General features: G+C 50.4%; 1 protein-coding gene and 1 long non-coding RNA gene across 9 annotated transcripts in view; one reads left to right on the top strand and one right to left on the bottom strand.

Moving 5' to 3' along the window:
- The window catches only part of BEND7 (BEN domain containing 7), a 48,403-nt gene extending 45,695 nt beyond the window's left edge, over positions 1-2,708 (top strand). For 5 of the 6 annotated variants that reach the window (XR_005816903.1, XM_040547634.1, XM_040547601.1 and 2 more), the window contains one exon: positions 725-2,708. Coding sequence is in view for 5 of the 6 variants with exons in the window: in XM_040547634.1 (XP_040403568.1) it covers positions 725-786 (62 nt within the window). In the remaining variant the exon portion in view is untranslated. Of the gene's footprint in view, positions 1-483; positions 531-724 lie in introns of all 6 variants that reach the window. The other variant, XM_040547610.1, reaches the window with a different exon arrangement.
- Positions 2,709-11,098: 8,390 nt separating this feature from the next.
- LOC121065095 overlaps positions 11,099-13,851 on the bottom strand; it is a 5,878-nt gene continuing 3,125 nt past the window's right edge. For 2 of the 3 annotated variants that reach the window (XR_005816876.1, XR_005816883.1), the window contains exon 2: positions 11,099-12,684. This is a non-coding gene — a long non-coding RNA (uncharacterized LOC121065095). The remainder of the gene's footprint in view (positions 12,685-13,851) is intronic. The other variant, XR_005816877.1, reaches the window with a different exon arrangement.

Genomic DNA, 13,851 nt, shown 5'->3' with positions numbered 1-13,851 from the left:
GATTGATGTCTGTCTCCTATTTGCCCTGTGTTCTTAGCGCTGTAGTGGTAATTCTTCTGTCCATCTTTCATTGTGCTGTTTAGAAAAAACACATTCTTAAAGTGGTTTAAAAAGACAGGATATAATCATACAGCATACCTCTGTTTTTTTGTTGTTCTTTTTTTTTTATTTTATTTTTATTCTGCCATATGCATTTAGACTGCTGTGGAGTGGTTTTTTTCCCCCTTTTTTTTTTTTGTTTTTTTTTTGTTTTTTCTAAAGAACATCCAAAAGTATGTACTCTAGGTTTAAAATTCATGGGGTGCTTTTTTCACTTCTTCAGAAACGCAACTTCAAAGTGGGAAGCAGCGCAGTGCAGTTTGTGCCGCAGTCTAATGCGGCGCTTTACATCTGAGGTGGGGCGTACTTTATTTTCTGTGAAAAACTTTGGTCACTTTTTTCAGTATGAAAAAAATATAAATCCATTTAATTTGCTTTCTTTAGCCGGTTGGGCTCTACTCTAGATGGAATTCAGCAGCTGCTGTCTGCATGTGCACCAACAGTTCGGCCCCATCACGAATTAGAATTAGAATCCAAATATATAATTTCCAGCTTTTTGTTTTGTTTTGTTTTTTTAAATGGGTGACTGAACTGATTCCTTAAAAACGTTTTTCTTTTAAACTAATTCAGTTTCTTAAAAACGTTTTCCTTTTAAACTAATGTCCTCCAACTCTTCTTCCTCCAGGTAACCTTTTCGACACCACAACGGATAATCTGATCGATGCACACCCAGATTTTTCTGTTTAACCTTCACGCCGGTGATGGTAGCGGTTATAAAACATCCTCTCCTTTGAGTAATGTTCCTGCAAGATCGGTGCGAGAACTTCAGCCTCCTGCGGGACGTGGACGTCCGTACAGCTTTCCCTTCGAGTTTGTGTTGTTCCACGCGTTTTCCATGTACCCTCAAGTAACGAAACCACCAGGTTGTTTCACCGGTTCTCATCTTAATTAGAGATGATTTCTCTCCATATCTAATAAGGTATTTAATTAGGATGGTAGCCACTCTACCTGAAGACGTTCTCTTGCCTTTGTTTTTTCCTTGGCCATTGTACTTTCCCACATGATTGTGTGCTTGTGTTTCATCTTAAGCTATGCAGAGGTGGGTGAACACAGCTGGATGACTCTTCCCCTCCGTGGGGACCGTGGTGGCATCTCTCCTTCCCGAACCCAGGGGGCTCGATGAGCGTTTGACTGGTAGAAGTGTCCTGCTCTTGTGCTTCTGCAGACCCACTTTTCCTTTCCTGGCTGCTGTTTCTCTGTTTAGAGACCTGTAGTGCAAATGGCCAGGCATACACAGCCGTAATTAAAAAGTCCTGGCTGGATCTAGCAGGAAAAAGAGCAGGATACGTAGCCCATTTCTGCATGCGTAGCAGGGAGAAGCTGTTCCTCGAGCAAGCTGGAGTTGCCCTCCGTGGTCCCAGCGTGATGGCTCTCGAGCGGTTTTGTAGTGCTGATTGCTGGATGGAGGCATGCTCTCCTTGCTTTCCCTACCACCTCAATCTCAAAACGGATTAGTTTGCTGATTTCCAGGATGAGGGTCTGCACACTGTGATTTCGCAACCACTGCCCTTGGGGACAATATTTTATTTTTTTTTTAAAAAAGTCACCTTTTGACCGGCACTCTATTGATGTCTCAGCAGTTAAGATGAGTGAATTGATCAAGAAATTCACCCTCTTAGACACAGAAAGCGTCGGTCCTTTCAGGTCAGGGCTAAGGGAAAATCTTACGCGGCCCTCCTCCGTGCAAACTGCCACTTCTGCACCTTTCAACAGCACTAAATTCACTTTAAGAAACGTAGGGGAAAAGTCTAGAAGGTCTTACCTGCAACATCTATCGATCAGCAGAGAGTTTGAGTGGGCTTCCTGCGATTCGAGGGAGAGATTGCTATAGCCTTCACCATTGTGTTTCATTTTCCTTTGTGTATTTTAGGTGCATCTTTTTTTTTTTTTTTCCCCTCCTTTGAAACTATTTGGCCTTTGAGTGTTTCAACTGAAGTGCTATTACCGAGTGGGATGTTTCTTTTTTCAAACTATTTAAAGATTTCTTTCATTTTTAAAACCCCTGAAGCCTGTTTCTCGGAAGCTGTCAAAACCCCACAGATGTGGTGTGTTTTCCCAGCACCTGAGAAATCAGGCTGCCAGCCTTCCCCACCCACAAACGATGTACTTTTAGGAATGACCGTGTCTTCTCGAAAACTGTGGAATATATTGAATGTGCACTGCGAACCTTAAAAAAAAAAAGTCTTTCCTTCCTTCATGGCTTGGAGTTGTCTGCATAGGGCGGGGGCAGCGATGCCCCCACGCCGTGTGTCCGTATCGTAACACTTCAGCAATGAAATCAGCGTTTTGTAAATTTTGAAGATTGCGTTGGTGTTTACTTACTGTGACTACTGTTCAGACTTTCTTCAGAAATCTTTTTATAGGGTTTATTAGAAAAAAAAAAAGAAAAAAAGAAAATCATTCCATATTTAGGTAAAAATGTCTCAATCTTCTGTATATATGTTTTATTAATATGTAAATATTTAGATATTTTTAAATTCCTATGTTCTTAATAAAGCGACAAGGGACTAGTTGTGATATGGTGTATAACATTGTGTCGTGTTATCGATCTCTGGGAAACCCTCTTTGTCAGTCCAGAAAAGAAAACCTACAATAAATAACTTTAATTGAACGTGCCTTCCTGTGTTTTGTACTGGATTGCCATATTTCAGAGAAATTACCTAGGAATTTATGGACCAGGTAGGGAAACGTATGGAAAACCCTAAAAGTTGCTACCACGATGCCGTTTTTCTGACTGGCTCTGATGGAAACGCTTCTGCCCGTCCATCGGAACAATGGCTATATCCAATCGCGTAATAACTCTCGAGTATTAAGTGCTGATATGCTTGAAGTCTAATTTTAATTGAATTAGGTGCCTTTATAATCTTCACTTAAAAGGTTAAGCTCTGCTTCTATGGAAACAACACATAGGGAGGGCAAACCAACATTCATAATTTGGAGTGGCCGCGAAGAAATACGCCCGGTAATTTATTATCACACCCTCATCAAGCGTTGGTTAGCCTTAGAAAACATTCCCTGCAAAAACACGCTCCTGGTAATCTCCAGTCGATGAGAAGAGGGCAGAGCACTCGCCGCACCTTGCCTGCTTTCTGCGAGGAGCACCAGGCAGCAGTTGATGGTGAAAAGGCCTGCGACGGTTTCGTTTCCACTTCGGTGGGTGCAGGGAGGATCCACGGGCATTGTGCAAGTCATCTGGGTTCCTGTCCATCTCCACGAGCTGAGAGAGCTCCACCTGAGTCCGAATTGGCTTCAGATCCGAGTGCAAGTCGTCGTTCCCACAAATAATGATCATTGAACTTGGTGGAACAAATCCATCCTTCGCTGAGCGATTATTTTCACCGTCCCACTCTGCGTTGCGAGTCGTCCTCGTGCGGGTTTGCTCTGCTTGATTTTTTTAATCCCAGGGCAGGTTAACGCGCTGTTATTTGTAGCTTTGCGATACGATCAGGGACAAGAAATGTCACCGTGTGCCAGGAAATGCGACGGCTCAGAGGCCGTGGCAAGGATGCTGCAAGGATGCTCCAGGATGGAGCCGGCACCAGAGCTCCACGCCGTGCGTCCCGCCGTCCTATTTACGGGACGCTAGCGATGAATTCTTTGGGTGAAAAAAAATCCTTCTGAAGCTTAACAGGAAAAGGATATCCTCGCAGTGACATGAAAGGAAACGGGAGCCCGGGCTTTATAAAAAATGCATTAACTGCGAGGCAAGAAGAAAGTCATCTGAAGCCTGTGTGACATGCGGGTTTGGAAACGGCTGGCAGAGGGAGCGCGCCGTCACATCGCCCGGGTTTTGGGGGACTGGCGGCCCCGACAGATCCCACCCTAGAGCTGTCAGTGGGAAGACAAAGCTGCATCCCCGACGGGCGACGCAGCTCTACATCATCGTGGGAAAGGGGAGGCACGGCCCCAGGAAAACCCCAGAGATGACAACGGGCAGCTGGGGTGTCCTACCCCACTGCCACGTCCCCCCTAAAGGGACAGACACAGGCGGCATTTCACGAGACTGAGCAAAACCAACCCGCTCGTGCACGTTCTCCCCAAAATCTCAGATAAGTTGAGCGCCTTCACCCCTTCCCCGCCACCGGCTGCGTGACGGAGAGGCAGGCAAGGGGTTCCTACAAGTAGGTCAGGTATGATTTCTCATCCGACGAAAGCTAATAAAAGGCACTGATGTGAAACCTATAACATTATGCGTATAAATAATTTAGCTCGGTTGTGTAAACATTGATTCTGGGTTTAAAAAAAAAAAAAAAAAACAAAGAATGAATTCCGTCAGCTCTTCCCCCTCCCTTGCGTGCGTACGTCGTTATGTATGACATAACGGGGGCAGAAAATAATTAGCACTTGGGGAATTTGGAAGCCGGGGAGATGCCCCACATGTTTCTGCGTTGGCTCCTTCCTTCACCCAGGCCCTCACAGAGGGATCAGATGAGCAGGGGAGCTAATTACAAACAAAGACATCATTTTTGTTGTGTAATTGCAGGTTTCCATTGACCAGAAGGCTGGTGGTGAGAGGAGGCTGTGTTTTGTACCCCATGTTCTTCCCTCTGCTCTTCTCCCCTCCCTTTGCAGACACATCCACCTGGGAGACATCCCAAAAACGCCTCGTACACAGCGACGCTCCTGCCCCGCAGCATCTCTGGAGGCACTGGGCTAAGAAAATGCGGGCAGGAGGGGGACGAGGGGGGCTTTGTGTGTCCGGACACCACGAGCCCGTGCAAAGTCCCCAGCAAGATGCAGAGAAGTCAGCACGGGGGGATCTGGGCTGGCACCAGCGTGAGGCTCTTGCTGTTACCGCAGCTTAGAGAAAGCAAAGATTAAAGTAATCATTTCACCCCAAGAGGTTTCAGGATTCGCTGACTGTACCTCATGGCTCCATTCATCGCGGCACACGGGGCACGTGTGACCCGCTCTGTTCCCATCCGGGCACACCTCCGCTCTCCACTCATTTCCCTTTTCCAACCCATTAGGCGTGCAGTTAGAGCCCAACTCAACCCCACGGGCTTTTTGGCTGGTGAGGATAATGCTCACGGATGTCCAACAAGACCCATCGTGCCACCCCAGATCCAGACTTTCTGCCCCGTTTGCAGACACCAGGATGGAGGCAGCGATGACCCCCGCTGAGACTTCAAAATGTGAGTGGGATCAGAGCGAGGATGCTGAGCCCAATTGGTTTATCTCTAAACCAAGTCACTCGCAAGACACGGACCACAAAATGTGTTCAGAGTGTCCTGGGGCTCCTAAAACCACCAGAGCCACCACCAGGCTGGCACGAGCTGAGCCAACACCTCCCTGGCAGGTGGCTCTCAAAGACCTCTGAAGGTGGAGACCCTGCATCCAGGCCATATGAACTGCTCCCGACCGGGTAAGCATCATCCCACCGCCCAGCCCAACGGGGTGCACCTTCCCCTGGTGCCAAAACCCGGGCAGCAGCCTCTGGGCAGAATTTGGGGAAAAAATCAGTGCTGCTGCTGCGAGGACTCCTCCGTGTCCTGGCTCCTCTGCCCGTAAGGGCATCACCTGCGGAGCACAAAGCGTGCCAAGGCCCGGTGCGTCGCCAGAGATTTTGCATTTAACATTGATTACAGTAACGAGCTCCAGCGCAGCAAATTCGCTGCCCTTTGCTGAGCGGCCGTCTCTCACTGAATGTCCCTTGGGGAACCGGAGGCTGGAGCAGGAGAGGTTGGTCCCAAAACTGGGAGCTGCTGGGGCAGGGGAGGAGCAGGCAGGGTCGAGGGACACCTTCTGCCACCCCTCCGGAGCTGCGCAGGATTGGTGCTGAGCTGCTGAACCACCAACCTCTTCCCAGGCTGTAGGGTTTTCCCGCAAGCCAGCACCCACCCTAAAAAGCACAGTGGATGCTTCCTCCAGCAGAAAATCTCCTCCAGCTGGCGATTGCTTTCCGGGAGCTCCCGGTGATTCCTGCTTGCTGATACACGGGTGGAAAGTCCGGGTTTATGGCCGGGGGGTTTGCCCTTCCTGCTCTGCGTCAAAGCACCGCGTTTCTTTCCGGGGTTGTCAGAAAATCAAAGAGGGCAGCCAGGGGAGACGTGAGCAGTTGCTCTTGTGGTGTTGCAGAAATATCCTGGGCTGGAGAGACCCAGGGTGGAGGTGCTCGGGAGGACGGCAGCGAGACCCGGAGGACATCACCACGCTGAGGCTCCTGGTCCAGGGCGGGAGGCACCGACCTCTTGCTCTGAGCTGTGCCATTTGCAAATGTTCACCCGGTTGGCATGCAGCGGGTGCTCAGACCTAGGGAAAAAAAAAAAATAAAAGAAAATAAAAAATCCTGGAAAGAAAGAATCAAACAGCAAAAAATCCTGCCCAAGATGGGAGGCTGTGGGCACCCCGCACCAAGAAGGCGCTGGGTGACCTTGGGCCACCTGGCTTCTCCTCCGTCCTTCTCCATCCGTGGGAGGAAGGATGAAGCCAGAGGCAGAAGGAAACCACTTTGCTCCCCTCCAAGGCTCCCAGGTGCAAAGGTTAATGCGCGCCCGGCGCCGTGCCCTTTGCAGGGCGGCGAGGGTTTTGCTGGGGAATCCAGCTCCCTTCCTCCAGCAATAAATTGCTCTTCGGCTATTGCCATCTTGTGGCGCCCGTGACCTGCTGCTTGTTCCTCTCCTCTGCTAATGGTGCCGGGGAGAAGCGGCAGTGTACACGGGCAATTTTAAAATGAAATGGAAATGAATCAGAAATGCCTCCGGACGAGCCATTAGCATAAATCCAATCAAAGGGCTTTGTTTAACTTGTTAAAAATGACTAAATATTTAGTGAGTGTGGGTGGGCGAGGTGATTCCTGCTCACACTCGGCGAGTTTTAGAAGCAGAACTCTCTCCGCTATCTTAAATGACTGAGCGCAGAGGCAATTTTCCGTCCTGAACTCTGCCTCCTTGCTGGGTAACACACAGAAATATCACCGCGTATGCAAGGAGGCTGACTCCAAAATGGGATCTTTGCTTCTAAAAGCAGCCCAAAGGCTTCGGGGCCGTGTCCTGCCCACTGCAGGGGCCCCTCGCAGCAAATCCCATCTCGGTCGCTCAGGCAGGGGATGCGGTGCAGCACGCTCCTGTCCTGCCCCACCACGACTTGTGCCCATCGCCTTTGCCACGGGCAAGAGCTGCTCCGATGACAACAATTTTGGCCCAAATCGGGAAGGTTTCTTCATCTTGGTTGTAGCTGTGGAGGCTCAGAAGGTGCGCGCAGGGCTGATGGCTGTGCTGGATCGAGCGGTGTGAGCAGAACCTGCGCTCCGCTGCCCTGGTCCACCCCGTGGACCACTGGTGTCCACTCCTCGCCCCCCGAAGTGCCACCAGCTTTGGCACAGCCACCAACGGCAGGAATCAAAGTGTTTGCAGGAGCACAGGTCTGTTCCCTGACCTGTTACACTGCAAACGTGTGATATAGTAATAATAATAATAAGTAATAAACTAAGAAGACAAAAAAGACAGAGACAAAGACAACAAAAAAAGATGAAGACAAAGAAGACAAAGACGAAGACAACGAAGAAGACGATGAAGAAGATGACGAGGAAGAAGATGAAGACAAAAACAAAGGCGATGAAGAAGAAGATGATGAAGACGACAAAGAAGTCAATGAAGACAACAGAGATGATGAAGATGATGAAGACAAAGAAGAAGAAGAAGAAGAAGAAGATGGAGGAGGAGGAGGAGGAGGAGCAGGAGAAGGAAGAGGAGGAGGAGGAGGAGGAGGAGAAGGAGAAGGAGAAGGAGAAGGAGAAGGAGAAGGAGAAGGAGAAGGAGAAGGAGAAGGAGAAGGAGAAGGAGAAGGAGAAGGAGAAGGAGGAGGAGGAGGAGGAGGAGAAGGAGAAGGAGAAGGAGAAGGAGACAAAAAGGATGGGAAGAAGAAGAGGAGGACTGGTGATTGCAAGTCTTAGCTCTGCAGGTTGGGTTAATTCAAACAACTGCATTAAAACCAGCAGTGGCTCCGTGCGTCTGCAGGCACAGCTCCAGCAAGAGGGCACTGCCTTCCTTTTGGAGCTCTTCCCTGCAGGTTCGCTCTCCCGCACAGAGATCTCACTCGATGATTTTTTTGTTAGCGAGGGTGTTAATTGCATTGCTGGAAATCAAAGCATCTGGCCCTACCATCGCAGCCATTGGTAGTTTTTCGCTTTTGCTGCCCCATGGGGTCCTGCAAAGGCGGCGGAGAGGTTATTTAGTGCCAAACCTGGGCACGGGCAGGAGAAAATGCACCCAGACGGTGCTGCAGTGGGAGAGAAGGGGCAAGCGGCTGCGGGGCAAAGAGATGGAGAAATGGGAGGATTTAATGGCATGGTCTTCACCTTCCCTGGGTGTTTGGGTGTTTGTTAATGCTGGAGAAAAACAAATCAGTAAATCCTGCTGGCTCCTGACCCAGCACCTTGCAAACAGCAGCACCCGAAGCAACCGGGGTCGAACCCAAGCCACCCGGCACATCGGTGGCGTAGAGGAGAGCATCCCACCCTCCGATCTGCAGGATCCGTGCTTTAGGAAGCGAGCCCCGCTGCGAGGTCTAAGAAGAGTGAAAGCAGGGCTTCCGCCTCCTGATGGGGGCTTGGACGGTGTTTCCCCCGTTGGTCCCACCGATCCCACCCAGCCCCGCAGCTTCTGGACGGGGCTGGCAGCGGTGGGAGACCAGACCCGTGGATGGAGATTAAGCAAGAAGCCTACTTGCCAGAAAATTATCCGAAGCGGGTGGTTCCGGCTCGCAGCAGCTCAATTTACATTCTCCGATGGCTCGCTGCAAGCTGCGCGCAGCTCCATAAACAAGCACGAGATGGGCAAGGCAGGTGTTCCTGCCGGAGGACGATCGCTGGCGCGGTCGGGCTGCACCCGGGGCTCGTGGTGGTGACTCAGGGCTGTCCCCCAGGGGAGCACGAGGGGCAGCAGGTGACGGGCGTGCAGCCCTGATGGCTCTGGAGGCGGCCCACGGGAGCGCACGGGGTTGGAGCAGCTTTGGGATGCCCGTGCCGGAGCATCCCTGCTCCAAACCTCTCTTGGTGGGGATGCCAAGTTTCTGGGGCATCTGAGGAAGAAAAAGAGAGGTTCCTAGCGTGGCCAAGATGCTCTATGACAGCTGTGAGCACTGCAGAGGGTGCAGGCAGATCGGGGCAGGATTTATTGTGGCGGGACGCGTCTTGGGAGAATCGAGTCCTACAAAGGGTGAAGGGCACGAGGGGGAAGGAGGGGTGAGTGTGGTACAACGCGAGACTTGAGGCTGCAGTAGGGAAGCGGGGAAGATAGGGGATGGCTGAGGTGGGGAGGGACCTCTGGGTCCGTCTGGTCCCATCCTGCTACAGCGACGGCTGTTGGCTCACCAGCCCCACGCACACGTTTTATTCTCCGTGTGGAGACCACACGGGCAGTAACAAGGAGCAGCTCTGCAGGATCTGCCTGGTAGAAGCTGGGGACAAGTCTGGAAGGCCGGCCCTGGCTGTGTGTTTTTGCAGGGGGAGTGAGCAGTGGGCAAAGGGCCGCCCAGCTCAACCTCTTCGGCTGCGGGGTGGAGATGAGACGATGCTCAGGGCGGGGTGGGAGCACGGATGGCAATCCCATCGTTGTCTGGGTCCTTCCCCAGGTGGGGATGCCATGCAGGTGGGAGACTAAAGGCAGAACATTTTAGGAGAGATTTTGGTAGGGCCAGGAGGGATGCAGCAGGAAGCCACCCTTAACTTTGTGGGCATCTCCTGCGAGAGCATGCGGACACGTCTCGTGTAGGAGCATCCTGGGGAGAGCCCTTGCTGCCTGGCTGTTTGTACAAGCCCCGGGACACCCCGGGCAAATAAACAGGCAGAAAACAGGAGGCGAACGCTCCCCTGGTGCTTTCAGGGCGAACACGTGCAGCAGCAAGGCATGAAACGCCGCAGAAGAAGCGAGGAAGAGACGGGAGCTGCAAGGGCACATCCTCACAGCAAGGGTTGGAGCGGCTTTAAAGCGCGAGGCTGATTTCCCCTCTGATGCAGATGTTATCTGCGCGGATGGGCCCCATCTCGTACCAGCAGGCTCTGGAAACAGGAGCCCAGACACCGCTGGGACCCCCTGGGCTGCTCGGGGGCAGCATCACCCCCTGCTTCAGCCCCCAGCTCCAGCCCAAGCCCCTGCCCATGGGCGCATCCCCGTGGGCACGCCCTGCTCGGCTCAGAAGAGGACCTGGATCGGGTGCTGAAGCTGTATTTCTTGCCTTTGACTCAAGCATCTGCCAAAACGTGCCAATCCGGCTGCTGGGAAGCCGATTCGGGCAAAGGCAGCTCCAAACGCTGCCTGCAGAAACGCGGGGACACGAAGGAAGCGGCACTTCCTCGCGCTGTCCTAAAACACAGTGGAAAAAAATGCATAAAAGCTGCTGGGCGGGCACCGTCCTGTTTGGATTTTGCACAGACTTTTGATAAAATCTCCCATCAGAGCCCATTAAAGCGCCTTATCGGAGGTTAATGGGGCAAAGTCCCCGTTTGGCGACAGAAAACAAAGACGTAACGAACATCTGCTCCTCGGGGCAAGGAGGGGGAAGCACTGAGGCACAGAAGAGGCCACTGCTGGCATCATTAGTAATTAATGCCGCCCGCGTATTAATGAGAGGCAGGAAGAAGACAGCGAGGCAAGGGAGGCTGAGAACAGCACAAACTTAGGTCGCTTCATCAAAGCAGGGACCTCGGCAGGACGCTGCGTTGTGAAATGGGTTCTGCAAGGCGAGAAATGAAGTTATAGCAACAAGGTCAAAGCTCCTGCACCAAGAAAACACAGCATTCCCCTCTCAGACCAGGAGAATGCTTAGCATACGAGGCCGTAACTCTGTCGATTTTAAGTAAATGCATGCGTTTAAGCATAGGACCAGCCCTACATGTCAGTGGAAGGAGTTGTCTCCACGCATTGAGCTCAATATTCAGCACGATCGCTGCTGAATCAGCTGGTCGGATTTTACCAGCAACGGGTATCCTGAAATGGAAACGAATTTTCCCAGCAGTGGGAATTCTGAAATGGAAATAAATAAATAAAGTCACTTTTAGTTGCCGTTCCTTACCCTGGCTTTAATCAGCTCTGTTTTATCATGCTCTCGTGACGCTGCAGCTTCTCACTTAGAAACCTTGCCATGGGAAGGTTGTAGGTATTAAAAACAAAAAACAAAACCACTTCTGCTGACGTTTAAGAAACAGAAAGGGGAGATTACAAGCGCTGAATCCGGCAAGCTCTAAAGTAGCAGAACCAAACCTGCCGCCTGCATCGCCAGGCCCATCGCTCGGATTTACCTTCGGCCACAGAAATTTGAGCTGCTCCAGCCCCGGCCGCACCTGTAAAGGTGAAGGCCGCCCGCTGCGTGCTCCTGGTGCAGGAGCAGCCGGCTTTGGTGTGACAGCGCCCGTCAGGCAGCACCCCGGGGCATGCACAGAGGGCTCTTTATCTCTTTTTGGTTTTTTTTTTCCTGTTTTTTTCCACTTCCAAAGGTGTGTGGAGCAGACCGTTTTCATGGCGCTGGACCAAACCGCTCCAGATCGGGGGATTTCTGCAGAACTGCACGCCAGACAGCAAAAAAGCCTTTAAAAGAGGAAAAAAGACATTCAGTCATTTTTGTTTATTTATTTGTTAAGTCCTAGAACACCATTATTTAACCGTAGGAAAATGCTACATGGATAATTTCACCATGCAATCTCACTGATGCGTGCAACGTCAGGCAGGAGGCTGCCATTCGCATCCCTGCCGTGCACCATCCCCCATTTCAGCACCTTGCCCCCTTTGCGCCATGCCCCATTTTCCCTCTCCTCACCCCAAAACCCAGCCATTCGCAAACAGAACGTGGGGCGTGGGGTGGTGTCACCGGACCTCTCCACCTTGGTGTGAATTTTGGTGTATTCAGGTTTTCTTTTGCTCATGCTGCCACCTGGAATCTCAGTATTATTATTATTTTTTCCCTGCTCTATTAAAGAAATATCTGTCCAACCCTTGTGAGAAAAAGGCGAATGTGATTCACTTCCTCCATCCCCTACAAAGAAATCAGAGGAGAAAAAATTCTGTAAGTCAGGGCTTAAAAAATCTGCAGCGTTCCTTGTTTTATCTTGGTTTTCTGTATGTTTCGTGTCTTATTTATTTATTTATTATTTTTTTTTCATTTAAATGAGATGGAGTGATAGAGGCAATGGGGAAAAGCTCAGGGAACTTTAGGTTGGAGCACCCGATTACGGCCCCTCAAGGCACTGAGGGGTGACTTTTCAGACCGAAATCATCCACCGCGGGGCACACAAACAACACGTGGAAGCAGTGCCCAGCACTTCAGCTCGGATGGATGGCTGTCGGAAAAGATCCTGAGATCCTCTGGTGGCCTCCACCCCGCTCTGTGGCCTCTGAGGAGGAAAGCAGGGAGGAAGAGGAGGCCAGCCTCCAGCTCAGGACCCGGGGCATCGCCAGCTGCCCAACGCCTGGATCTGGAGAACTTCTGTGTGTGGAGCTTGGAATCACCAAATTAAGGTTGGAGAAGACCTCCGAGATCGTCTGGAAGGAGAAATCGGTGAAATTACACAAATATTGGTGGCCTCCAAAAGGTGCTCGGTGCCTCCACTCTTCTGGTCCTCAGCTCTGCAGTCCAGGGGCGCTGCGTTTGCTTGGAGATAAAAAAAAGAGTAATTAAAAGCCAGGCGAGAAAAGCAGCGTTTTAATTTCCTCCTCTGTTTAATTTGAAGCCGGACTTTTTCAAAGAGAGTTGCACAAAAGGCCGCCTGCGAATTAAACCATCTTTGAATTAACGGACAATTACTTAATTAGATGCTTACCTGCAAACTGCAAGAAACAAGCTATTTTTTTTCAAAAAAAATTATTCTGCAGTGTAACTGCGGGCCCTACGCTATCTGTATCTCCCTTACCTCAGCAGAAAGCTCACCTGGCATGTGAAGCAAGACAAATTTTGGGGGGAAATCATGCAAGAAATCCAAATTTTGCGGGAAAATCATGCCAGAGCGGCAAGTTTTGAGGGAAAATCATGCAAGAGAGCCCAATTTTGAGGGAAAATTGTGCAAAAGAGGCAAATTTTGAGGGAAAATCATGAAAAAGAGGCAATTTTTGAGGGAAAATCATGAAAAAGAGCCAAATTTTGAGGGAAAATCATGAAAAAGAGCCAAATTTTGAGGGAGAATCATGCTAGAGAGCGAAATTTTGAGGGAAAATCATGAAAAAGAGCCAAATTTTGAGGGAGAATCGTGCTAGAGAGCCAAATTTTGAGGGAAAATCATGCCAGAGAGCCCAATTTGGGGGGGAAATCATGCAAGAGAGCTTAATTTTCAGGGAAAATCATGCAAGAGGGCCCAATTTTGAGGGAAAATCATGCAAAAGAGGCAATTTCTGAGGAAAAATCATGCAAGAGAGCCCAATTTTGAAGGAAAATTATTTCAGGGAGCCAAATTTTGAGGGAAAACCGTGAAAAAAGAGACAAATTTTGAGGGAAAATCATGCAAGAGAGGCAAATTTTGATGGAAAATCATGCCAGGGAGGCAATTTTTGAGGGAAAATCATGCAGGAGAACCCAATTTTGAGGGAAAGTCAGGCGAGAGAGCTCAATTTTGAGGGAAAATCATTCAAAAGAGCCAAATTTTGAGGGAAAATCATGCAAGAGAGCCCAATTTTGAGGGAAAATCACTGAAATTTCGCATTTCACTGATTGAGAAAAGGGGTCTTTGGGGGCGAGGGGACCCCTTCGAGGCGCAGCAGCGCTGCACACGGGTGCGCGCAGGCCGTGCACGCCGCGTCGCGGTGCTCTGCTTGCAAACGGCCGCGG

This window comes from Cygnus olor, chromosome 1 (assembly GCF_009769625.2).
Source record: "Cygnus olor isolate bCygOlo1 chromosome 1, bCygOlo1.pri.v2, whole genome shotgun sequence".
Lineage (NCBI taxonomy): Eukaryota > Metazoa > Chordata > Aves > Anseriformes > Anatidae > Cygnus > Cygnus olor.
The sequence above is the reverse complement of the archived record's forward strand: the minus strand, read 5'-3'. Positions and strand labels throughout refer to the sequence as shown.